The following is a 24,344-nucleotide window of genomic DNA, read 5'->3' as shown; positions in this document are numbered from 1 at the left end:
GGGCGATGAAAACGTGTTTGTTATAAGAGGGGTTCGTTATGCAAATGAGTTCAAAAGGTTCGTTGTAGCCAGAAAGTAACAAGTAAGAAATAGAAGGCTGTCTGCCGGGAAATCAATGGCGGTTCGTTAAAAGCGGGATTTCGTTATACCCAGGTTCGTTATAGCTGGACTCCACTGTACATGCAAAATGTGTTTGAAATATTTGTACTGTGGAACCCCTCGTTTAATTAAGGTCTCAAAAAATCTGAGAAAATCAGGTCTTAAAAAGGAGGGAGTCTTAAAATGGGGGTAAACTTACAGAGGTTATAATGAATAGAAAGTCTGAGAAAACAAGGTCTTAAAAGGGAGGAAGACTTGAATTGGGGGGCCTTAAAAGGGGGGTTCCACTGTATACATAAATGCACAAGGTGTCTGAAATATTTGTACTGTGGAACCCCTCCATTAAGACCTCAGAGCGGGGATGTAGCTCAGTCAGGGCGGGGATGTGGCTCAGTCAGGGCGGGAATGTGGCTCAGTCAGGGCGGGAATGTGGCTCAGTCAGGGCGGGGATGTGGCTCAGTCAGGGCGGGGGTGTAGCTCAGTCAGGGCGGGGATGTAGCTCAGTCAGGGCGGGGATGTGGCTCAGTCGGGGCGGGGATGTGGTACAGTCAGGGCGGGGATGTAGCTCAGTCAGGGCGGGGATGTAGCTCAGTCAGGGTGGGGATGTAGCTCAGTCGGGACGGGGATGTAGCTCAGTCGGGGCGGGGATGTAGCTCAGTCAGGGCGGGGATGTAGCTCAGTCAGGGCGGGGATGTAGCTCAGTCAGGGCGGGGATGTAGCTCCGTCGGTAGCGGGGATGTAGCTCCGTCGGTAGCGGGGATGTAGCTCAGTCAGGGCGGGGATGTAGCTCAGTCAGGGCGGGGATGTAGCTCAGTCAGGGCGGGGATGTAGCTCAGTCGGGGCGGGGATCTAGCTCAGTCGGGGCGGGGATCTAGCTCAGTCGGGGCGGGGATGTAGCTCAGTCAGGGCGGGGATGTAGCTCAGTCAGGGCAGGGATGTGGCTCAGTCAGGGCGGGGATGTGGCTCAGTCAGGGCGGGGGTGTGGCTCAGTCAGGGCGGGGATGTGGCTCAGTCAGGGCGGGGATGTGGCTCAGTCAGGGCGGGAATGTGGCTCAGTCAGGGCGGGGATGTAGCTCAGTCAGGGCGGGGATGTAGCTCAGTCAGGGCGGGGATGTAGCTCAGTCAGGGCGGGGATGTAGCTCAGTCGGTAGCGCGCTGGATTTGTATCCAGTTGGCCGCTGTCAGCGTGAGTTCGTCCCCACGTTCGGCGAGAGATTTATTTCTCAGAGTCAACTTTGTGTGCAGACTCTCCTCGGTGTCCGAACACCCCCCGTGTGTACACGCAAGCACAAGACCAAGTGCGCACGAAAAAGATCCTGTAATCCATGTCAGAGTTCGGTGGGTTATAGAAACACGAAAATACCCAGCATGCTTCCTCCGAAAACGGCGTATGGCTGCCTAAATGGCGGGGTAAAAAACGGTCATACACGTAAAATTCCACTCGTGCAAAAAACACGAGTGTACATGGGAGTTTAAGCCCACGAACGCAGAAGAAGAAGAAGACCTCACAACATTGGAGAAATTCAGGTCTTAAAAAGGAGGGAATATAAATGAGGGGGTAAATTTACAAAAGGTATGAACAGAAAATCTGAATAAGGCCAAAAAAAAAAAGTCTGTTTACGGTAACCCGACCGACCCTATTTTTTTCGCGCGACCCTAGACTTTTTTTTGGCATTTGGGGAAAAAAAAATAAAATAAAAAAAATAAAAAAAAGTAAAAATATGGTTTTTTTGAAAAAAAAAAAAAAAAAAAAAAAAATCCCGACCTACCGACCCTATTTTTTGGGCCTATGTTACCGTAAACAGACCTATTTTTGTTGTTGGCCTAAGCAAGGTCTTGAAAGAAAGAGGGTGGGTGGGGTGGGGGTAAAAGGGAGATTCAACTGTATCACTGAGGCTGGCAATGATCTTTGTGGATTTTCACCTGCTCAGATCGTCAGCCGGACAGGAAATAGTTTGACTGTTTTATCTATGCTTACATGCATGTACACTGCAAAGCCAATACTAAATATATCTGGCGTTGATAATGTGTTCCCCCATTCAAGAAGAAACTGAGATGAAATTTATGGTATGAATAATCTTTTTTTTCCTTTTTTTTTTTTTAGCATTTGCCGCTTTGCTTTCGCATGAACCAGTCACTCAAACAGAATATGCGAGCGTGTTTGTACTGTACTGTCTTGCAATCTCATGAATCAGTAATTTGAACAGAATTTGCGGTAATTCGTATGTGCGCCTGCATGGGCAACACAGCGGATTGTGCACACATGCATGAGGACAATACACTAAATAACATACATACAAAAAAATCTCAAACGAATAAATAACTCTTATTTACTCTATGGCACATGTCGTATGTCGTATGCATTTAGACCGCTTACTTCCCTTTGTTTCTCACACATACAACCAACCTACCCCAACACCACCCTGGAAGTCCAAGGCAAAGGTCACAGCGTCGTTGCCGACCTCCGGGATCTTTTCCGTCACGGCGTAACTGGCACCCCACGTTGACGGGCCGACGAACTTGAAGCTACGCGTGGCGGCAGGAGAGCGTTGCACGGCTTCCAGGAAGGCGCGGATGTAGTTTGTCCCGGCAAAAATGACCACAGTGTTGGCCACAGGTTTCTGGAGAAGGTCGACGACGGCATCATCAGAGCTCTCCTGAGACACGACCCCGCTTTCGGGGAAGACGACCCGCTGGGCAACGCAGATGGAGAAGTTGTGCATGCGGATAAGGAGGTCGAACTGGTTGATACCCTGCAGTCCGTAGGAGTCATCTGTGTAGAGCAGCTGGACATACCTCAAGTTGTTCTGGTCCAGGTATTTCAGCATGCCAAGTACCTGTGGGAAGAGCAGGTGGAAATATTTACCTGAATTAATAATAATACTAATAATACTACAGTAAAACCTCCTACTAACGACCTTGAAAATGTCAAGAAAAATCGGTCATAAAAAGGAGGGTCTTTATTTGGAATTTATTGGGAATCTGAGGCTCGAGTTTCATCACAGGGGAGGCAATTTCTTTTTGAAGAACACAGCTTTCTCCGCCTTTCCACCTGTTGCAAATAGACTCCTGGTTGTTGATTATTGATTGAACCTGTGTATTTGCTCAGACTGTTAGCTTCAGTCGCTTCCTTTGTAACGTCAATCTAACGCCTGCATTCCAGCGTGTTGATACAGTTTTTACACAGCTACTACAATTCTGAGTGACCTGCTGCAGCACAGCTGGTCTCGGCTAAAAAAACTTTGGTCAACATAGGTGGGGTAAAAAGTGTTAACTCCGATGTTACTATTGATCACTCCTTGTTTTCCTGACTCATCATGACTGCTCGTTCTGACAGTCTTACTCCACACCCCAAAACCATCAAAGGCAACGTCTTGTTCTCTCTCACCTGCTTATCGTCGGCGGGCACGGTGCGGAAGAAGTAAGGGTAGATAAGGTTATTCTCCAGAGTATTGGACGTGGAGGCGTAGCTGATCTGAGGGGTCTCAAGATCGGTCAGAATCCTGGCCAGGTAGATGGAGCTGTCGCTGCTGTATGACCCGATGTACACGTCTATCTCTTCTGGGCTGATCTCCTGTACAACAGCGTCAACATACAGGTAAATAAAGGTAAGCAAGGTACACTACGTTGATAGGCGTGCAAGCAGGCTGTCAGGCTCGCACACAGACACACATACATGTATACTGAAAGGCATAAATTCTGCAAATAGTGCATTGAACGATTTTGCTCTCAAACGAAAATCAAATTGAACCTGTAATTTGTAGTTGACATCTTGAGTGTCGGAGCAAATGTTTCACGCTGTCAGCGTGCGCTTTGCAGTATTGCTAATCCAGCCACAGCTCACTGTGCTAATAAAGACAATGGGCTGAACGGGAGACAATAACGTAAAAAAGATAGTGTATGGCCCTATAAAATGCAACTGGCTGTTTGGCTGTATCAGATATCGCAATCATGCCACGACTTGATGAAGGAGAGAGACAGCAAGCGATTGGGATGCTTAGAGCTGGCCAAAGCATTGAACGTGATGAACACTGAACGTTTTCCAAAATCATTGCGCTTGGACTCAGTCACTTGTTTTGAAAAATTGTCATTTCATGATGTTCTATTCAAAATCAATAAAGCGAAGGTTTATAAACACTAACATGGCCAATAGATAAAATATTCAAACATTGAAAACATTCACCACTGAGTTGATTTTTTGTGATTTTTTAAAGTTCAGTTTGCGGAATTTATGCCTCTCGGTATATTTACACTTGCACACCTGATTGCAAACACAGTTTTTCTGTGTCAATTTTGAATTCTTTCTATAAATACATACACGGAACACACGCGTGCACACGTGCAGGCACACACACACACACACACACACACACACACACACACACACACACACACACACAAGCACACACACACACGCACGCACACACACTCACACACACACAAACAGAGATTACAATAACTAACTCTAGCATTGCACAGTGATAATACAAGTACCGTATTTGACGGATTACAAGACGCACCGTTTTATAAGCCGCACCCCCGACTTTAAAAAAAAAAATTGGGACGAACTACGTATAGGCCGCGTCACTATATTAAAAAAAATATAATCAGATCGTGTCAATCAATCAAAACAACCAGGCAAACGAAAGTACGGTATTTGGCGAAATCGGCTCCGAGAATAAACAAGTGAAACAAAGAAGAAAAGTGAAAAAGTTTGAAGAAAAATATCACACACACAATTTGTAACCAACACACACATGTAGTCCCGCCCGGAATAAGCTTTTTTGGGGATGATTTACGACTTTTGCGCACATTTCGAGCAGACGAAAACACAACATGGCGGCTCTCGCTCCTCCAACTATCGCGAGACACAAAAAAACTAAATCTCGCGCGCGCGAGATCCTGATACATCCGGTCTTTCTCTGTACGCTATCTTGTCCCGACGACTTGTTGACAAACGAAGATTCACGAAAGAAAGAGAAAAGCGCTGAGTCTTGAGTAGAGAGCTAATAAAGTACCGGTAATCGCTAATCGAGCGAAATGAAAATCCGCGGCGACTTCCATTAGGTGAATGCTATTCAAGTTTAGGTAACGTTTTAGCCGCATCTTTTTATAAGCCGCAATGCGATTTTTTTTTAAAAAAAGTCGCGGCTTGTAGTCCGTCAAATACGGTATGTGATAACTACTTTAAAAGTTCCCAAACCAACCGATTTCAAAAAAAATTTTTGGCAGTCAGTGCGACGACTAAACCCCTCTCAACCACTAGATGTCTCCACACTCACCCTTCCGTCACGGACGAGCTTGGTCAGGCCGTTGTTGATGTTGGAGACGAGGTAGCCTCCCCTGATGGCGCTCTCACAGGCGTCTAAGCCGACTCCACCCAGTGTGACTCCCTGGAGGATGTCAGCGAAAATTCCCTGGTTGCTGTTGACCATCTCAAGGGCGAAGTGGAACGCCTCCAGAAGCTGAAAGCCGTGTTCCGTGTTGATGTTGCCGCAGTCAAACACACCTTGACCCTTGGAGTGGACGTCGAACACACCTTAAAAGGACAGAAATGGAAAATTTCCTAGATAAATTTTCATTTAATTAATATACTTACCCGAATCACATTAGCATTGAGTCACCTGAGATGCTTATCACTGAAAAACGCTTACCCGGCTAAAAATTTTAAAGGGAAGCAACCTCATCACCAAAACGAAAGTGAAAGTAGCTTTGGTAATGGGCCAGCACACTGGGAGTTACCTCCCATACGGGTGTGTGCCACGTCACTTCCTCTAGGAACACGTGCCTATTCTCATACGGCTTTAAAAATCTTAAAACCATACGCGGGGCAGGTGGGAGGGAATACAGTATGTGATTCGGGTAAGTATATTAATTAAATGAAAATTTATCTAGGAAATTTTCCATTAAATAACATATTCTTACTCCGAATCACATTAGCAGATAACATCAACAAGGCGGTGGGCTAGAAATGAATCAAAACTCACCATCAAGTTCTGGACAGGAACTGACCTGCTGCTATGAGGGCTGGAAGGCCCCTGGAGCCATCCTGTCGAAGAGCCGAGACGTTCCGAAGATAAAAGTTCATGAAAACATCTTCAGAACGCCAAAAAGCAATTGTCAGCACCTCCTCTAGACATCTGGAGCGCAGTACTGCCAGAGAGGATGCCCACGCACTCATTTCATGGGCTCGGGCCGAGTCAAGTGGCAAGGAGGGCATGACCCCCCCCCCCCCCTCTTTGTGCGACTCCACTCATAAGCTTGCTTAATGAGCGAGGAAGCCCACCGGGCCAACGATACCTTCGACAAATCTTACTCGCGCCTAGAAAAGGGCGAGATAAACAGCAACTTCTGAGAACTAGACCGAAACGGCTGAGTCCGGGCTAAGTACAGACGAAGAGCCCTCACAGGGCAATTGACCGAATCAAGGTCATCCGGGGCCAACGCGCTGATCAGAGCCTTGACTCTAACCAGCGGAGAGGCCTGCCCCGGAGACTGATTCTTGGCCAGGAAATCGGGCCGGAAACGCAAAGATGCGGAACCGTCCGACTAAAGGGAGATATCTCCAGGCTGACCCGACAGGGCATGGACCTCGCTACCCCGTCGGGCCGTTGCCAACAAAAGAAGAACCAGCGCTTTGCGAGTGACATTGAACAGAATGGCCTCGCTCAAAGGCTCAAAATCCGCAGAACGTAGGAATTCCAGGATTAAAAACAAGTCCCACTTGGGAGCGGGCAAACGAGCTTTAGCTTCCTTAAAAGCAGCCCCTTTAATGACTGCAGCTATAACGCCCCCGACTCGAACAGACCGACCGATCTGCTAAAGAGTCGCCGAGATAGCGAAGCGCCGGACCCTCAACGAGGAGCCTGAAGCGCCCTGCGAAGACATGAAAGAGAGGCGGTTGGCGACCTGAATAGAGCGCGGAGCCACCGAACTCACCCCTGTAGCTGAACACCAGGCAGTCCATGCCTTCCGGTGGGAAGCATAAACTGACGAGGTGGACGCTCTAAGCGAGCGAGCCACCAAGTCCAGACGGATGGAAGCCATCAGGAGAGGCAAAGTGGAGCGAATCTGAGCTTGGAGCTTGTCCACCCTTCTCTAAGAAGGCTGGACAGTCCACGCGACCGTGTCGAAAGACATCCCCAGATAAGTGAATGTCTGTGACGGGGTCAGCTCCGACTTTGCCCGGTTGATCGAGAACCCCAACAAGTTGGATTCTCGAAGAACCATCAGGGTATCTTGCGAACAGCCGCTCTGGGACTGGTTCATGATGAGCCAGTCGTCCAGATAAGCCCGCAGGCGGATACCCTAGGACCTCACCAGTGCACAGACCTGTCTCACCACCATGGTGAAAATCCATGGTGCGAGGGACATCCCGAAAGGGAGTGCGCGAAACTGGTAGATCTGATCTCCCCACCGGAAACAAAGCCATTTCCGGTCAGCCGGATGCATAAGAAAGAAAGTATGCGTCCGTGAGATCGATCGAGGTCACCCAGTCTCCTGGGCGGAGAGAGTCTCGGACAGAGGCTGGCGTCTCCATCTTGACTTATCTCACTCAAGAAAGTGTTGAGGAGAGATAAATCCAACACGGGACGCCGTCCTCCTGACGCTTTGGGAACGGCGAAAAGACGCCCTTAAATCCCAGGGAGCTATGGACCCGAACTCTCTCCACCGCGCCCTTCTGCTCCAGGGAGGCAATTTCCGACTGCAAGACGGAACATGCTTCCTGCGAGAAGAGGGGCTTGAACCGCGGTAGCACTCGGGTAAGAGGCGCCTTTACCTCCCGCCAGAGCAGGCGGAAGCCCGATCTCACCACTCCCACGATCCATTGGCTGTCTACTACCGACATCCAACGGGAAAGCGCACGGGAGGGGCCTCCCGCCATCACCAAGGTGGAAGGCGGGAGGGGGGTGAGATCGGGAGCGCTTCATTGGAGGTGTGGCTTACTCCCAGAGCCGCCACACCCCCTCCCCGATGCCGTCCTCTTCTTCCTGCCACGAGCGACCGGCAGCGCCTGCCACTTCTGAGCTGGCTTGAGGTTCGACAATGTCTGAGCCTGCTTTGCTTAGAAGGCTTAGACTGTTTCACCCCCTGCAGAGTGAAGTCGAGGAACTGACTGTCCTTGTTCGACTGAATCCCCTTCTGGCTGGCATCCATTGCCAGAGAACAGAAGTGAGATTCACCGGGGAGACTCTCAAGGTCTCCCTAGTAGCCAGCTCCGTGAACTGGGACTGCGAGAGGAAGAGATCCCTCCTACAGAGGACCGCTTGGGTGTACTGTAGGTAGGAAAGACGCAATTGTTCCTCCTTGACCTTGGCCAAGGCGGTAAAAAAAAAAAACGCAGAGACATCGTCCGCATTTTGTTCCTCACTGAGAGTGAAAGGAACCAGCGAATCGATCAATGCCCGAAACAGAGTCCGAACAAGAGTCTTCGCAACGGAGGACAGTTCGATCTGCCAACGTCCAACCTCCTCAGCAGAGAGGAGGGAAGCCTCAGAAACCGGCAGAACCGGATCATGCCTGATCGGTTTAGCCAGAAGAGGCAGCAATTCCCGGGGAACCGGAAGGGTAGCCCTAGGGAGTGCAAAAGACACCAGCCAGCTCTGGCTCTGAGTGGGCAAGCTAAGCTTCCTATTGCCCATAGGCACAAAGGAAGAGGCTTGAGAAGCCGACGCCACCCACTGCTGAGCTGATTCCGGAACTGGACCAAAAGGAAGCAGTAACGGAACAGGCACTGGCCGAATACCACTCCCCGCATGTGCTGGACGAACCAGCGAATGCGAAAGTTGGTAAGCCACTGACGGAGACTCGGCGAACCGGAAGGAAGAAACCTCTTCCTGTACCGGCCGGAAGTCCGCCATGGCCGAAGGAACGAACGGAGCGGAAGAGTCCGCAGCCACCACCCCTTCGGGGAAAAAACGAGACGCTACTTCCGCCGCGATGTCAAGAACAGACTTGAGCTTCGACGGAAACACACCCCGAGACTCCTCGTTGACCACTGATGGAGCATCAGAATAGTCACACATGGAACCATGACCAAATCCACCAGTTCCGGAAGCAGAAGCATGCCCTGGCAAACCGGAAACCGGAATGCCTGTGCACGAACATCATCCTGCAACCCAGAACCTTGTGAAGGTAAGGGTAGGCAGGACGACCATCCGTAAAAAACCGGAGCTGGATGAGCTGACGTCACTCCCCCATCAGAGTGGAGTGATGCCTGCTCAAGCCTAGGCACTAAATGGCCGGAAGGCGTACGATGGAATCCACCCTCTGATATCCGGAAGGAAGCACCAGAAGAGGAAGCAGCGTGTCCGGCCGAAACCGGAAGTGTAGCCGACGAAACCGCGCAATGCGGAATTGAAGGCTGCACTGGTTGACTTCGTGATCCGGAAGGACCGGAAGTCAGTGAAACCTCCATACTGCCGCAGCCGCCGTAGCGTGCCTGCGTGGACGGATCATCACCTCCGGCGAGTGCCGGTAGTGCAGCCGACAGAACCACGCAATGCGGAAGCGAAGGCTGCACTGAAACCAAAAACACCAGTTCCGGAAGCAGAAGCATGCCCTGGCAAACCGGAAACCGGAAATGCCTGTGCACGAACATCATCCTGCAGCCCAGAACCTTGTGAAGGTAAAGGGTAGGCAGGACGACCATCCGCAAAAACCGGAGCTGGATGAGCTGACGTCACTCCCCCATCAGAGTGGAGTGATGCCTGCTCAAGCCTAGGCACTAAATGGCCGGAAGGCGTACGCTGGAATCCACCCACTGGTATCCGGAAGGAAGCACCAGAAGAGGAAGCAGCGTGTCCGGCCGAAACCGGAAGTGTAGCCGTCGGAACCGCGCAATGCGGAAGTGAAGGCTGCACTGGTTGACTTCGTGATCCGGAAGGACCGGAAGTCAGTGAATACTCCATCCTGCCGCAGCCGCCGTAGCGTGCCTGCGTGGACGGATCATCACTTCCGGCGATTGCCGGTAGTGTAGCCGACGCGCAATGCGGAAACGAAGGCTGCACTGGTTGACTTCGCGATCCGGAAGGACCGGAAGTCAGTGAATACTCCATCCTGCCGCGACCGCCGTAGCGTGCCGGAGCGGACGGATCATCACTTCCGGCAAGTGCCGGAAATGCGGCAGCCGAAACCGACTGCCGCCGCTGTTCGATCAAATCCGGGGCCTCGTAGGTTATCGCCGGAAATGAAAGATCAGCATGGTATCGGTCGTGACCCGAAGCGAAAGAGCTGTCTCCCGAGAGAGAACGTCCAGGCGCCTCACGAGGGCTATCGGACCAGCTCTGCTTACCAGCCGCAGCTGAAGAAGGAGGACGCTGCTCCAAACCGGAAATGGAAGGCAAAGACACGGAAGCCAACGCCCGGACGTCACTGCCAGATGCCGGAAACGCCAAACAACTGGCGACGGAACGCTGGAACTCTGCCTGCACCAAGCTGTGGATTTCCGGAACCAGTGTCTAAAACAGAAAGGAACCAACGCACCCTGCACAGGTGCTAACAACGAGGACGAAGTCTCCGTAGTAGAGAACCGGAGCAGACATAACAGCAGCGCTAGGCGCCGCAAAAGATAGCAGAAGTAGTAACAGCGCTAGGGGCCGAAATAGGTACAGACAACAAAGTGCTACGTTCTTGGTCTGTACAAGTAAAACTGCTTAAGAAGAAGCCTAAGGCTTAAATTTCCCCTTGGGGTCCGACTTGCCACAGCGCTTGTCTGAATCAGACATGCTGTCAAATCCATGTAAACAACACGAACACATTTTACTGAAAGTAAGTCTAAACGACTGAAAACTCAGCAAAAACACACACTTTCGCGGCAACAAATTACGATAGCTACACTTGCCCAACAAAAGCAGAGGCACGTAGAGCTACAAACAAAGTCACACGAGCTAGTAAACTAACTCACACAACAAAATGGCGAAACACACGAGTAACTGACACCAAGTCAACAACGCGTGGCAACGCGAAAAACATTTACTGACACGTAAGTCTAAACGACTGAAAACACAGTAAACACACACTCTTTCGCGTCGACAAATTACAATAGCTACACTTGCCCCACAAAAACAGAGGCACGTAGAGCTACAAACAAAGTCACACGAGCTAGTAAACTAACTCACACAACAAAATGGCGAAACACGCAAGTCACTGACACGCCAGTCAACAACACGTGGCAACGCGAAAAATTTACTGAAACATAAGTCTAAACGACTGAAAACACAGTAAACACACACACTTTCGCGTCAACAAAATACTATAGCTACACTTGCCCAACACAGAAAGGGGCACGCAGAGCTACGAGCAAAGTCATACGAGCTAGCTAACTAACTCACACAACAAAATGGCGAAACACGCAAGTCACTGACACACAAGTCCGCAAAAAACGGACAACGTACAGTAACGAAAACAGCGCAAACAACCAACAACAAACGGGAACGAGCTCACCAAACTGTAGGCAAGGCGAGCAGAAAAGCTGGGTAACGTGGCCGGCGGGTGTCCTCAAACACACAAGGTCAGCCACAGAGCGTCAAAAAGTGAACCGTCCTCTCCGAGGTGAAAAAGACGTATGAGAATAGGCACGTGTTCCTAGAGGAAGTGACGTGGCACACACCCGTATGGGAGGTAACTCCCAGTGTGCTGGCCCACTACCAAAGCTACTTTCACTTTCGTTTTGGTGATGGGGTTGCTTCCCTTTAAAATTTTTAGCCGGGTAAGCGTTTTTCAGTGATAAGCATCTCAGGTGACTCAATGCTAATGTGATTCGGAGTAAGAATATGTTATTTAATAGGTGTTTGTTAGAGATCGGGCACAAGTTACAAAATTATTACGCACTTACCTTAGTAAGTGAAGTCTAATTGTGGTTTTATCGACCACAATGTAGAGACAGGGATGGCCAAATCTCAAAATTTTAAGGCGCCAGCCGGGCGATTAACTTCAAGAAAGTCACTAGCCCGGCAGGGGTCGGGATGTAGCTCAGTCGGTAGCGCGCTGGATTTGTATCCAGTTGGCCGCTGTCAGCGTGAGTTCGTCCCCACGTTCGGCGAGAGATTTATTTCTCAGAGTCAACTTTGTGTGCAGACTCTCCTCGGTGTCTGAACACCCCCGTGTGTACACGCAAGCACAAGACCAAGTGCGCATGAAAAAGATCCTGTAATCCATGTCAGAGTTCGGTGGGTTATAGAAACACGAAAATACCCAGCATGCTTCCTCCGAAAGCGGCGTATGGCTGCCTAAATGGAGGGGTAAAAACGGTCATACACGTAAAAGCCGTGGGAGTTTCAGCCCATGAACGAACAAACAAACAAACTAGCCCGGCAGAAATTTCCCTGGCCCGGTTGATACCAAAGTTGATCTGCAGTGTTTATTTGGCTTTACAACTCGAGATTACAACCAAAAATGGTCGCATTTGACCAGAATTTTCATTGGCCAGCCTGGCAAGTTGCCAGGCGGTTTCTATTAGCCCGGCGGATTTTTTACTCGCCCCTGGCGACCGGGCGGACGATTTGGCCATCCCTGTAGAGAGGAAAGGGATTAGCATGCTAGTTACTGAAGAGAAAAGGTTCGGAAGGAAAGCGCACCTGACGAAAACCACACGGTCGATGACGATTTCCCGCGTTCGCTCTCAGGTGATCCAATTCCTCTCTATACATTGTGGTCGATAGAATAGACGATGTTCAGAAATAAGTCTTTCAAGTTTGTATGTTTAAAAAAAGTTGCTTTCCATTGTTTTTTCTTGCTTTTCCATGGTAATAGTGAGGCAAGCTACACGTCACATTGTATGTAGGCCAATCAGCAGCAGAATAGAAACGTTAGAGGTGAGTAGAACTAGAACAAGATAACAATAAAAATGTACTCACCAGAGACATGGAAAATCAACGTGTTCCTGTTCATGTTTGATTGTCCATGTTTCTGGTGAGTACATAACAATGTTATCTTGTTCAATCACTACCAAACATCGTGTCTCTGCACGCAGCGCAAGCTATCTTTGCCAATGTAATAATGCAAATGACTGACATCCCAATGAGGATTATAGCTCTGATCTGGGCTTTCTGCACTGTCCACTCAATAAAAATCAATGTTGTTTTCGTTCAAAAGTGATTGACTGAATGGTTAAACACGCTTCAGTGTCTTTTCTTTCACTACTGGCGCTAAGAACTATATTCACTACTGGCGCTAAGAACTATAGTAGGATTTGCCCCCAATGATTTCATTACAGTGGAACCCCCCTATTAAGCCCCCCTCCCCCCCCCCCCAATTTAAGACTCCCTCCTTTTAAGACCTTGTTTTCTTAGACTTGTTGTTCATAACCTCTGTAAAATTACCCCCATTTTAAAGGTCCTTGTCTACATTTTTATACCGAAATCGCCATTTGACCATTAAAATGCAGAGTCTATTATCTACAATTATCAACAATACACCCCCTTTCGATCAGGGAAGACGAAGCCAGTGTAGGCGTTTGAAAATTCATTGTATTCCAGCGAAGTACTCACAGTAGGATATCCTTATTTGGAAAATGCCAAGCGCAAAACTCCTCTCAAATCCCGTGCATTTCGTGCGTTTAAAAAAAGCGTGGACAGCGCTCCAGTGTCAAACTGTTGCTGCACTTGTTTGGGCATGGCTATAAGCATAGTGACATGAATTTGATTGGTCAGTATTTTTAGGCAAAGCACATGTTCTCAGTAAACAGAAAACAAAATATTGGAAGCGTGAGTCACGCTACCCAAAAATAAAATCTTTTTTTACATATATTTTTTTTCTATTACTTTCTCTGACATAACTTTGTATCGAAATCTAACCATAAGATTATTGAAAAAAAGCAAAAATGTAGACAACCACCTTTAAGACTCCCTCCTTTTTAAGACCTTGTTTTCTCAGATTTGTTGAGGTCTTAACAGGGGGGTTCCACTGTACTGTTATCATTAACACACAAACCTCCCAAGTAGATGTCTCCAGGGGTGTGAGAGAACTCCATTTGGTTGAAGATACACTCCGCACACTGGGCAGAGCACTCCGATGTGACTGAGCTGTAGCTTGCCATCAGCTGGGGAAGGTTGGGTATTGTCAAAGATGCTCCCCCGTACGATCCAACCTGGAGGGAAAATAAAATACAATCATGATTTACAGTACATGAATCAAGCTCCCCCATAAGATCCAACCTGGAGGGAAAACAAAATCCAATCATGATTTAGTAAATGTATCGCGTACCATACCAACTGGACGGGTACTGAAAATGTTGGTCTGTTTGCAGGCGGTGACTGAAACATGTTGGAAATGACCCAGCTGAAACTATCCGCATGCTCATCCGACAGATTTCTGAACTCATACCTGACATTTGTTTGGCGTCATGTGTATTGATTTATAAGGTGCTTTCCTTAAAAAGTAGTATTTTTTCAATGAAAAGTAGTATTTTTTCAAAGAAAAGTACTATTTTTGCAAAGAAAAGTTGTATTTTTTCAATGAAAAGTACTATTTTTTGAATTTGTATTTTTTTACTTCTCCTTTTGCTGTTGTTGTTCTTGTAGTTTTAAGTTAAATTTCTCACGAAGGTCTTTGTGAATGACTACCGTAAAAGTCGACCTATAAGCCGCGACTTTTTTTTCCTAAATGGACCCCTGCGGCTTATAAGGCGGTGCGGCTTATGAATGACTTTTTCTGAATCAGTGGCGTGTATCCGACTTCGCTCAGTGACCTAGTTTCCGGAAGTTGGATCGCCGCTGTGTAATGGCCTTGAATCAGCTGTGTTTACCTCAATTCACTCACTCACCTTCTTTCCGGAAGTTTGAAGCATGACAATAACTCACACAGTAATGGGTTGGCATACACCGGTTTTGATCGATCACTTCGCATTGCTACTACAGAGAACAGCAACACGCACATCTCCTAAAACAAAGCAACGTACAACCACGATGCCGAAAACACGGAGGCAGGCCTATGATGCAGCCTACAAACTTGCAGCCATAGACTTGGCTGTTGAAAAAGGCAATCGCGCTGCTGCTCAACAAATTGGCGTCAATGAAAGCATGATTAGGCGTTGGCGAAAGCAACGAGGCGAACTTGTGAAATGCAAGAAATCCACAAAAGCATTCCGTGGTTGCAAGGCACGCTGGCCACAATTAGAAAACGAAATGGAGGACTGGGTCAACACACAACGTGCGGATGGTCGCGGTGTTTCAACTGTTCAGCTTCGTCTGAAAGCACGCACCATTGCAACACGTCTGAAGATAGACGACTTCAAAGGCGGTCAATCTTGGTGTTGCCGATTTTTGAGGCGCAAAGGTCTGTCACTGCGTGCACGTACAACTTTGTGCCAACAGCTGCCGCCAGACTTCCAGGAGAAAATGATGTCATTTCGAAACTACGCACAAGAGCAGGTAGCTGAGAATCTGATTGGCCCACAGAACATCATAAATATGGATGAGGTTCCGTTGACCTTCCATTGACACGCACAGAAAACAAAAAGGGCGAGTCTTCTGTGGCACTGAAAACAACGGGACATGAAAAAACACACTTCACCTGTGTTTTGTCGTGCACGGCTTCGGGTGAAAAGCGTCCGCCGATGGTGATTTTCAAGCGAATCACAATGCCGAAAGAAAAGTTTCCGAAGGGGATCGTCGTGCAGGTTAACAAGAAGGGGTGGATGGATGAGAAGATGATGGACACCTGGCTGACAGAATGCTATGGGAAAAGGCCAGGGGGTTTCTTCCGTCGCACTAAAGCTCTGTTAGTCATGAACAGCATGCGTGCACACATCACTGAGAAGGTCAAAAAGTCAGTCACTGCCACCAACTCCATCATCGCTATCATCCCGGGTGGCACAACAAAGTACCTGCAACCCCTCGATATCAGTGTGAACCGGCCCTTCAAAGTGGTGATGAGGGATGAGTGGGAGAGGTGGATGGTGGATGGCGAGAAATCATTCACAAAGACTGGCCGCATGCGTAGAGCAACCTTTGCAGATGTGTGCCAGTGGGTCCTGAAAGCTTGGGATGCTGTCAAAAAGTCAACGATCATCAACGGCTTCAGAAAGGCTGAGATCATCACTGGAGCAGACGACGCGACAGACAACACGACAGCCACTGACAGTGGGGCCGAGAGTGACACTTCCGGTGACTCTGTGCCAGAAGCCATTCTGAACTTGTTCATCTCCGACACTGAGGAGTCCGACTTCAGCGGATTTTCAGCATCAGATGTTGAGTGATTTACAGAACTAACTACAGGTGCTGTGTGCAGGACGAGAGGACAGTTTAATAGTCCAGAGTTCTGTGAATCACTCAACATCTGATGCTGAAAGTAAAGTGCAAAACTGACAAGTTAGCCGGTTCGTTTTTGTGTGTGTGTGGGTTTTTTTCGTTGACTTTCGATGTTTCTTGACTTGAACTTTGCTTCTAGGCGCGGCTTGTATGCCGGAGCGGCTTGTGTATGGATTTTTCTGAATTTATTTTAAAAATCGGGGGGTGCGGCTTATACCCAGGTGCGTCTTATAGGTCGACTTTTACGGTATTGCAAAATAAGCCAGTGCAGAGAAATTCCTGACAAGAAACTAGAAAAATAAAGATAGCAAAAATCCATGACACACTCCAATTTTGTTTTAGAAAGACACATTCACACAAAAAACCTAATGCACACACAAGCACACACAGACACAGACACAACACACACACACTCCAAACAACCTACCGTGTTATACTGCCCTCCATCGTATCTCAGCACATCGTACACCACATTGCCCTCTCGGTCCAGAAAGCGGAACTGGCGGTTGGCCAGGTCGTCAAACTGCACTGTCTTCAGATTCTCCACGAAGCGGCTGTAGGTGTTAGGTGACTGCAGGAACGCAGGACACTCCCCGGAATAACCGTTCCCGCAGAATTCGACTAGAGTATCCTGCAAGGCGCCAGCCACAGCGTACACAGCGTTGATCGTGGAGTGAGCGAAGTGGCTTGGTTGGATGTTATTGGTGGAAGTGCAGGGGCGGTTATACATGTAGTAGCCTGGAAGGTTGGTTTAAAAAACATTTGATTCAAAATACAAGTGTTCCAAAAACAGACAGACTGCCAACGTTCCAAAATTCAGAATAAAAAGACAAGAAAGGTATTTTGTTGGAACGTTTAATTATTGACAAAACAAAACGTTACCTTCACAAATATATGGACCCAGCGGTCATGTAAGTGCACAAACAAACACTAAATTAGACATCAACTTTGTTTTGTTTGTTTGCTTAACGCCCAGCCGACCACGAAGGGCCATATCAGGGCGGTGCTGCTTTGACATATAACGTGCGCCACACACAAGACACAAGTCGCAGCACAGGCTTCATGTCTCACCCAGTCACATTATTCTGACACCGGACCAACCAGTCATAGCACTAACCCCATAATGCCAGACGCCAGGCGGAGCAGCCACTAGATTGCCAATTTTAAAGTCTTAGGTATGACCCGGCCGGGGTTCAAACCCACGACCTCCCGATCACGGGGCGGACGCAGACATCAACTATCTCAATTTTAAGGCGTATGCAGGGAAGACACAAGCAAGGAAAATTTGTTTGCTTCAAAATACAAGACATGAAACAATTCCCAGTATGCAACGAGGACACGAACTCAAGCAAATAGCTTATATCAGGCATGAAAACTGAAAAAAAAAAAAATACTGAAAAAAAAATTCGAAGGAGCGTAGCGCCAAGTTTCGCAGGCGCGAAGCGCCAAGACTTCTAGGGGGGTCCTTTTTTTTCAAGGGTGCAATTTGGTGCAATCTGGGGCTATCTGAGCCTTAAAATTGGATTCAAACATGGCCCCAAAACTATTTTACTATAACTATGACTAGGAAAAACAAAAAAAACAACCAAAAAACAGAAAAATACGGAAAATAAAAAAAAATACGGTTTATTTTTTTCAAAAATACGGAAAATACGGAGAATTTTCATGCCTGTTATATTACGCGACAACAAAAATACAATATCACACAAATCTTTATGACGGTGGACTTGACAAAAATGAACCAGAAGAACCAACCTGGGAGGTTGCAGGTGTACAGTTTCATGTAGTAGCGAGCGAAGAAGGGGTTGTCGCTGTTGGCGTCGATGTTGTTGAGGTAGGTGTTGAACTCAGCGATGGTCTGGTCCTGCACCTGCAGGCTGAGGAGGTTGACGAGGCGGCCTCTGTTTGGGATGTTGTTGACCACGTTTGTGTGGGGCTCGGGGGAGATGACGGTCAGTTGTTCATTGCCGGTCAGCAGCGACGCTTCCTGAAAAGTACAGATGAAGAATGACCACTTGTTTTGTTTAAAAAAATTTTTTTTTTTATATATATACAGTAAAACCTGTCAAATAAGGACACCCTTGGGACCAGACAAAAGTGTCCTTATTCTGCAGGTGTCCTTATTAGACAGGTGCAAGTAAACGCGACAAAGTCAAGTTGAGAGAGAGAGAGAGAGTACTGCACATGTACATGTACATTTATAAGAAAAACAGAAGCTGTTTAGATTAAATAGAGAAACATTTAATATTGACTGTTGTAAAACAAGTTTCAGGCATGGTACTCTCAAAAACGAAAATCCAAACAAACAAAAAAAACAAAAAAATCTGCTGATTGACTTGAGATTATTATTTTTTCTTACTCAAGCCTTGTTATCTTTCACTTATATCCCTCTCAGCTTCAAGGAGAGGGCACTAAACACATTTGAATTAGTAAAAAGTCGCCTGAGCGGCCCCCTGGACCCCCGGCTTTATTTCAGCTGAAACTGCCATTCCTTCAGTACCATGCCTGAGTTTAAAAACTTGTGATAATGCATGTTTCAGCTACTAGGTACTGCCCTGCCTTTGATCTGGCCCCACACACAGATTTCCACTCTGTTAAACTCGGTCACTGACCGGTCACTGACCCCCATGCAGGAAGTGTTTCCTCTCTCAGATATGACAGGGGAACCACCTCTCATGGCAAAAACTGGGTCATTGACCCCTGGGAAGAAGGTCGTGTCTTTTAACAAGGCCACCCAGCTATCACAATGCCTTTGATCTGGCCGCACACACTTATTATGGACCCAAAATACGTGTCCGCGTCCGTAATGCCGAGGTGGCCGTAACGTACAGGTGTTTTACAGTGTAAAGCAGTCCGTGCCGAGACTGACTGTCCGTATTCTGCGAGTGTCCGCTAAGTCCAGTGACCGTATTTGACAGTTTTCACTGTACTCACAAAACAACGTACATTCATTTGACAATCGTGCTGGTAACAATAGCCACTTCTTGACGTAGAACATAAAAAACGGACAAATACTACCCATTCTACATAAAGATGACCACTGTCTTGTTAGGGTCGTGGCTGTAGTATTCACTTCTTGAAAACACAACAAATTCAAAACAGTGGTATTTGCAATGGTAGGCCCCTCCCATGAGAGAACACCTCAGAAGAAAGGGTAATTTACGTTGTCGCTTTGTCTATCAACACGACCAAAATATACCTGTCATGACAGGCCACCTGCAATGTAGGGACACTTTTGTTTTGCCCCAAGGGTGTCCTTTCATCGCAGGTACCACTGTAAAATGAATGGCTGACAACAGCATCCCTAGCTGTTTACGTTGAAGGGCAACATCTCTACTTTGCAGAGAGAATGAGGTTAGGGAGAGGGTACTCCCCCACAAGATAAAGAAAAAAAATGTATTTTTTTACTGGGGATTATGGGCATTGGCACATGTGCGGAGAGGTACTACCGACAAGGGGAGACTACTCCCCTAATGGTATACTGACGGAAATCTAGAGTTAGCGACCTTGTTTACAATCTATTACTTGTAACATAGGACGCTTCTCAGTCTAGCACTCGTAAGTAAGGTAACTCCTATTAGTTAAATTGAGGTGATGTATTCGAAAGAAATATACATATTTGTTAGTTCTTGGTTGTTTCAGGCCGCAATGACTATAATCGACAAGTCGAGCGTCTTCACTCGCTCTTTTCATTGTCTTCGTTAAAACTGCCCAAACTATTAAAATAAATTTGATTTTCCACCTCAAATAAGCAAAGAAAGCCAAGCTTTACTGTGTGAAAGTGACAAGGAATAAAATCATGCTGCATGCTTTGAAAAAGAAAAAAACCCAGCCAGATACAAACACGAACAGCCAGACATACATTTACACACACAGCTAGACCTTTAACAAAAGTTCAATAAAACACACACAGCTAGACCCTTAACAAAAGTTCAATAAAACACACACAGCTAGACCCTTAACAAAAGTTCAATAAAACACACACAGCTAGACCCTTAACAAAAGTTCAATAAAACACACACAGCTAGACCCTTAACAAAAGTTCAATAAAACACACACAGCTAGACCCTTAACAAAAGTTCAATAAAACACACACAAAAATAATAAGAATATGATATAATAATGAGTTTATTTAGCACGAACCAGAAAGAATCGTGTTCTCCGCGCTTTAATTTACACATTAACAGACATAAATACAAAATTACAACAACAAACAGAATACAACAACCAAACCAACCAAACCCAAACCTTCCAACACAAAACTGACCTCAAGAAACGCTCTGGTCGTGCTGGTTCCCAAGAATAGAACGACGACCTTGGTGGTGCCGCCAGAGACCTTGGAGACGATCTCATTGGCGTTGGACCCCTCGACCATCTCAAAGGAGTTGATCACACAGATACCTTCCTGACGTGCCGTGTTGGTCAGTGTGTTGAAACCCTCACGGCCGTAGTCGTCGGCAGCATACACAGCCTGATAGAGACGGGAGATCATTCTTCATTAGTATTAAGTGGAACAACCCTTTTAAGACCATACACAATCAAAGAAAAGGGTCTTAAAAAGGAGGTAGTCTTACTTTTCTTTATTTGGTGTTTAACGTCGTTTTCAACCACGAAGGGTTATATCGCGACGGAAGGTAGTCTTAAAATGGAGTTAAATTTACAAAGGCTTATTAACAGACAGTCTTAGATTAAAGAGGGGATTAATAATAGACAAAGAGTCTTACATTGGGGGGATTTTTGTTTGTTTGTTTGTTTGCTTAACGCCCAGCCGACCACGAAGGGCCATATCAGGGCCGTGCTGCTTTGACATATAACGTGCGCCACACACAAGACAGAAGTCGCAGCACAGGCTTCATGTCTCACCCAGTCACATTATTCTGACACCGGACCAACCAGTCCTAGCACTAACCCCATAATGCCAGACACCAGGCGGAGCAGCCACTAGATTGCCAATTTTAAAGTCTTAGGTATGACCCGGCCGGGGTTCGAACCCACGACCTCCCGATCACGGGGCGGACGCCTTACCACTAGGCCAACCGTGCCGGTAAATGAGAGAGAACAAACTGCGGGTTCTGATTCGTTGAAATCACAACACATCCCAGTTTCAACCAATCCGACACTGTAGGCCGGTGGCTCCCGTTTGGGTGGTAACTTTTTCGTGCTTCCTCAGCCCTGATGACACCAGTTACCGTGGAAACCCCTGTTTTAAGGCCTCCAAAAATCTGAGAAAATCAGGTCCTACAAAGGAGGGAGTCTTAAAATGGGGGTAAATTCACAGAGGTTATGAACACAAAGTCTGAGAAAACAGGGTCTTAAAAGGGGGGTTCAACCGTAGTGTGTTGGGTGCGTCAGATGCAACCTCCAGTTTTCACCTGAATGAAGGAGATGCCCAGGGTCTTGCAGAGTTTGACGATTGCCATGGCGGTGGTGGCGTCGCCCTGGACGGTGCGGAAGAACGTGGGGTTGTTCATCAAGGACGCGGCAGTCGCGGAAGGGCTGACAATGCTCACGCCCAACGGCTGCAGGATTTCGCCCGCTTCACGCGAGCTGGCGGTGGTGTCCGTTAACCAGGCTAGCACGTCCGAAGACATGAAGCGAGACGACGCGTTACCCTGGAGAAGAGAAATGAAATGGATTCAAAAACGAGACAGTTTAATGTATGGAACACGTTTTATCATTTGGTTCTCATGACGCCCCGGGGTGAGAAATAACTGTGCTGATATGGACTCAAAAACAAGAAAGTTTAATGTATGGAACATGTTTGTTCATTTGGATCTAATGCCGCTCCTGGGAAGAGAAACGACCATGCTGGACTCAAAAACAAGAAAGATAAATGTACGTAACATGTTAATCATGCTCTGCATATGCCTGCTTTCTTGCTTTGTATCTTAACTGACAAGCCTAAAGGCAAATTTCTAGGATAGTACAGACAACACAGTGTTTGCTCTTGTTCTTGTCAAGTGAAATAGAGTACACAACATTTACATGATCGTTCACATAGGTTACATGATTATTTTACCATATGCAACAGTAATATTTAGTATTACTGATCTGTCCAAGTTTAGGGCTGTGTAAGTCCTTTTAAAAAACTGTCAAACTACACCGTATGTGAAATGAAAACGCAAAATGTTGCCAAATTTGTGAAACAACTTTCGTGCAAATTCAGGCCCCTTGAAATTTTCACAGGTGGTATGAATTCCTCTTCCTTTGAACACAGGAGGTATGATGCCTCCAAATATACTCACGGAATAAAATAACTTAACATTGTTTAAAATTTAATATCTCCAAAATCGGAAAAAGTTACAGGAGTGATTTTTGTACCAACGTAAAGCTTGTTCAATTGCTCATTATGGGCAAAAAACCGGATTAGTCTGGCTTGTTCCGTTTTTTTGCAATTTGAGCTCAAAGACGCATGGTGTCATTTTGGAGTTTACAAACTTAGCACTGTGTGTTTGACAGCACTGTGCGTGCACTGGTTGATCGCAGCCGCAATTAAATTACACAGGAGCAGTGAAGGTTAGCCTCAATACGTTTATTAACAAAACAAATTTCATTTCACAGTAGCCGGGTGGAATCGATTACGCAGATGCTGCACCCTAATGAAGCGGTCTTGCTGAGGATTGGTGACACGGGGCCGTCCTTGGCGAGGCAGGTCTCGAACGTTACCGTTGTTTTGCTGGTACCTTCTTCGCCACAAGGCAACTGATTGCCTGGTCACTCCGAATCTCCTAGCAACATCAGTATAAGTCATCCCTCCTCTCAACATCCCTATTGCGACGAGTCTATTGTTCACACACGTTCGTGGCATGGTGAAAGAGAAAGACAGAGTGGACAGTTTTGGGCAAAGAGAAAGAAACATTTTAGTGAGTTGTTCTCACTCACAAACAAACGGACAAACCAAAGGCAGTACTTTCATGCAATATTCGTGGATCAGCAGCAGACCTTTTGCAGGTTTCAAGTACGGGTAGACGTGCCCCGAGAGTCAAAGAGTGCAGGCCTACCTGTTTGCAGCACACACAGCGTGCACTGGCTGTCGGCAGCGTCGGCAAGCTTAGGCGTCAGTCTAGTAAACTCCAAAATGACACCATGCGTCTTTGAGGACCAATTGTGAAAAAACTAAGCAATCGAGAACATTCCGTTTTTTTTCCTCTTCTCAGGAATTGATGGTTCTATGATCGTACCACCCCGCTCTCCTGCAACTTTTTCCGATTTTGAGATATTAAATTTTAAAACATGTTAAGTTATTTTATTCCGTGAGTATATGTCTGTGAAATACTGTGCTAACTACCCCACACACAGCATTCCCCTGATCTCCTCATGGTTTCTGGCCAGGTGAATTTACCTTTTTACAGGTGGTATGTCAGAATACCTCTGCCTTTTAACTCAGGAGGTATGAACCTCAAAATATGTCTGTGAAATACTACTCCACTCGTAATGACACACACAGCATCCCCCTGATCTCACCATGGTTTCTGGCCAGGTGAGTTCCGTCAGACCAGAGTAGATGTCTGCCACCTGTCCGTACGCTCGTCGCTCGTTGTTGCAGTGATCCATGAGAAGAGCACCAAGCCTGACGTTGTTCAGCTTCACATTCCCTCGGCCACTGTAAAACAGATAACACAGTTATAAGCACAAGATAAAAATTCAATGTTTTTGATTCACCGACTGACCCAATTTTTTTCTCTCCTAATCCTAGAAAAAATGTTGACCCTTCAAAAAGAACACAAAAAGAGAAAAATTTATTTTGCAGACTTTACAAGAAAAGTTACTCAGCTCTGACATCAAGGGGACACAGCTTGCACGATTTCTGGCCAATAAAACAAGCCATATGCGCCTGTGTAAAAAAAAACAAAAAAAACTTCAATGAAAACCGACCCTTGTTTTTTCGTCTTTTCATCGGAAACAAATATGTATATTATTTTGGTGGCCTAATGGCTTTACCACAGTATTCTTTGAACCACAGTATTCTTTGGACTACCTTCTTTCAACACAACT

The 24,344-nt window shown here is 46.9% G+C and overlaps 1 protein-coding gene across 1 annotated transcript in view; it reads right to left on the bottom strand.

The window, feature by feature from the left end:
• Positions 1–24,344, bottom strand: part of LOC138975333 (uncharacterized) — a 61,085-nt gene that overhangs the window by 19,096 nt on the left and 17,645 nt on the right. The window contains exons 16-24 of the mRNA XM_070347992.1: positions 23,814–23,952; positions 21,722–21,961; positions 20,617–20,820; positions 18,105–18,336; positions 16,777–17,087; positions 14,032–14,188; positions 5,382–5,638; positions 3,488–3,673; positions 2,511–2,936 (exon numbers count right to left, since the gene is read on the bottom strand). Of these exons, the coding sequence (XP_070204093.1) occupies positions 2,511–2,936; positions 3,488–3,673; positions 5,382–5,638; positions 14,032–14,188; positions 16,777–17,087; positions 18,105–18,336; positions 20,617–20,820; positions 21,722–21,961; positions 23,814–23,952 (2,152 nt within the window). The remainder of the gene's footprint in view (positions 1–2,510; positions 2,937–3,487; positions 3,674–5,381; positions 5,639–14,031; positions 14,189–16,776; positions 17,088–18,104; positions 18,337–20,616; positions 20,821–21,721; positions 21,962–23,813; positions 23,953–24,344) is intronic.

This window comes from Littorina saxatilis, linkage group LG9 (assembly GCF_037325665.1).
Source record: "Littorina saxatilis isolate snail1 linkage group LG9, US_GU_Lsax_2.0, whole genome shotgun sequence".
Taxonomy (NCBI): Eukaryota; Metazoa; Mollusca; class Gastropoda; order Littorinimorpha; family Littorinidae; genus Littorina; species Littorina saxatilis.
This window is presented reverse-complemented; position numbering and strand designations above follow the sequence as displayed.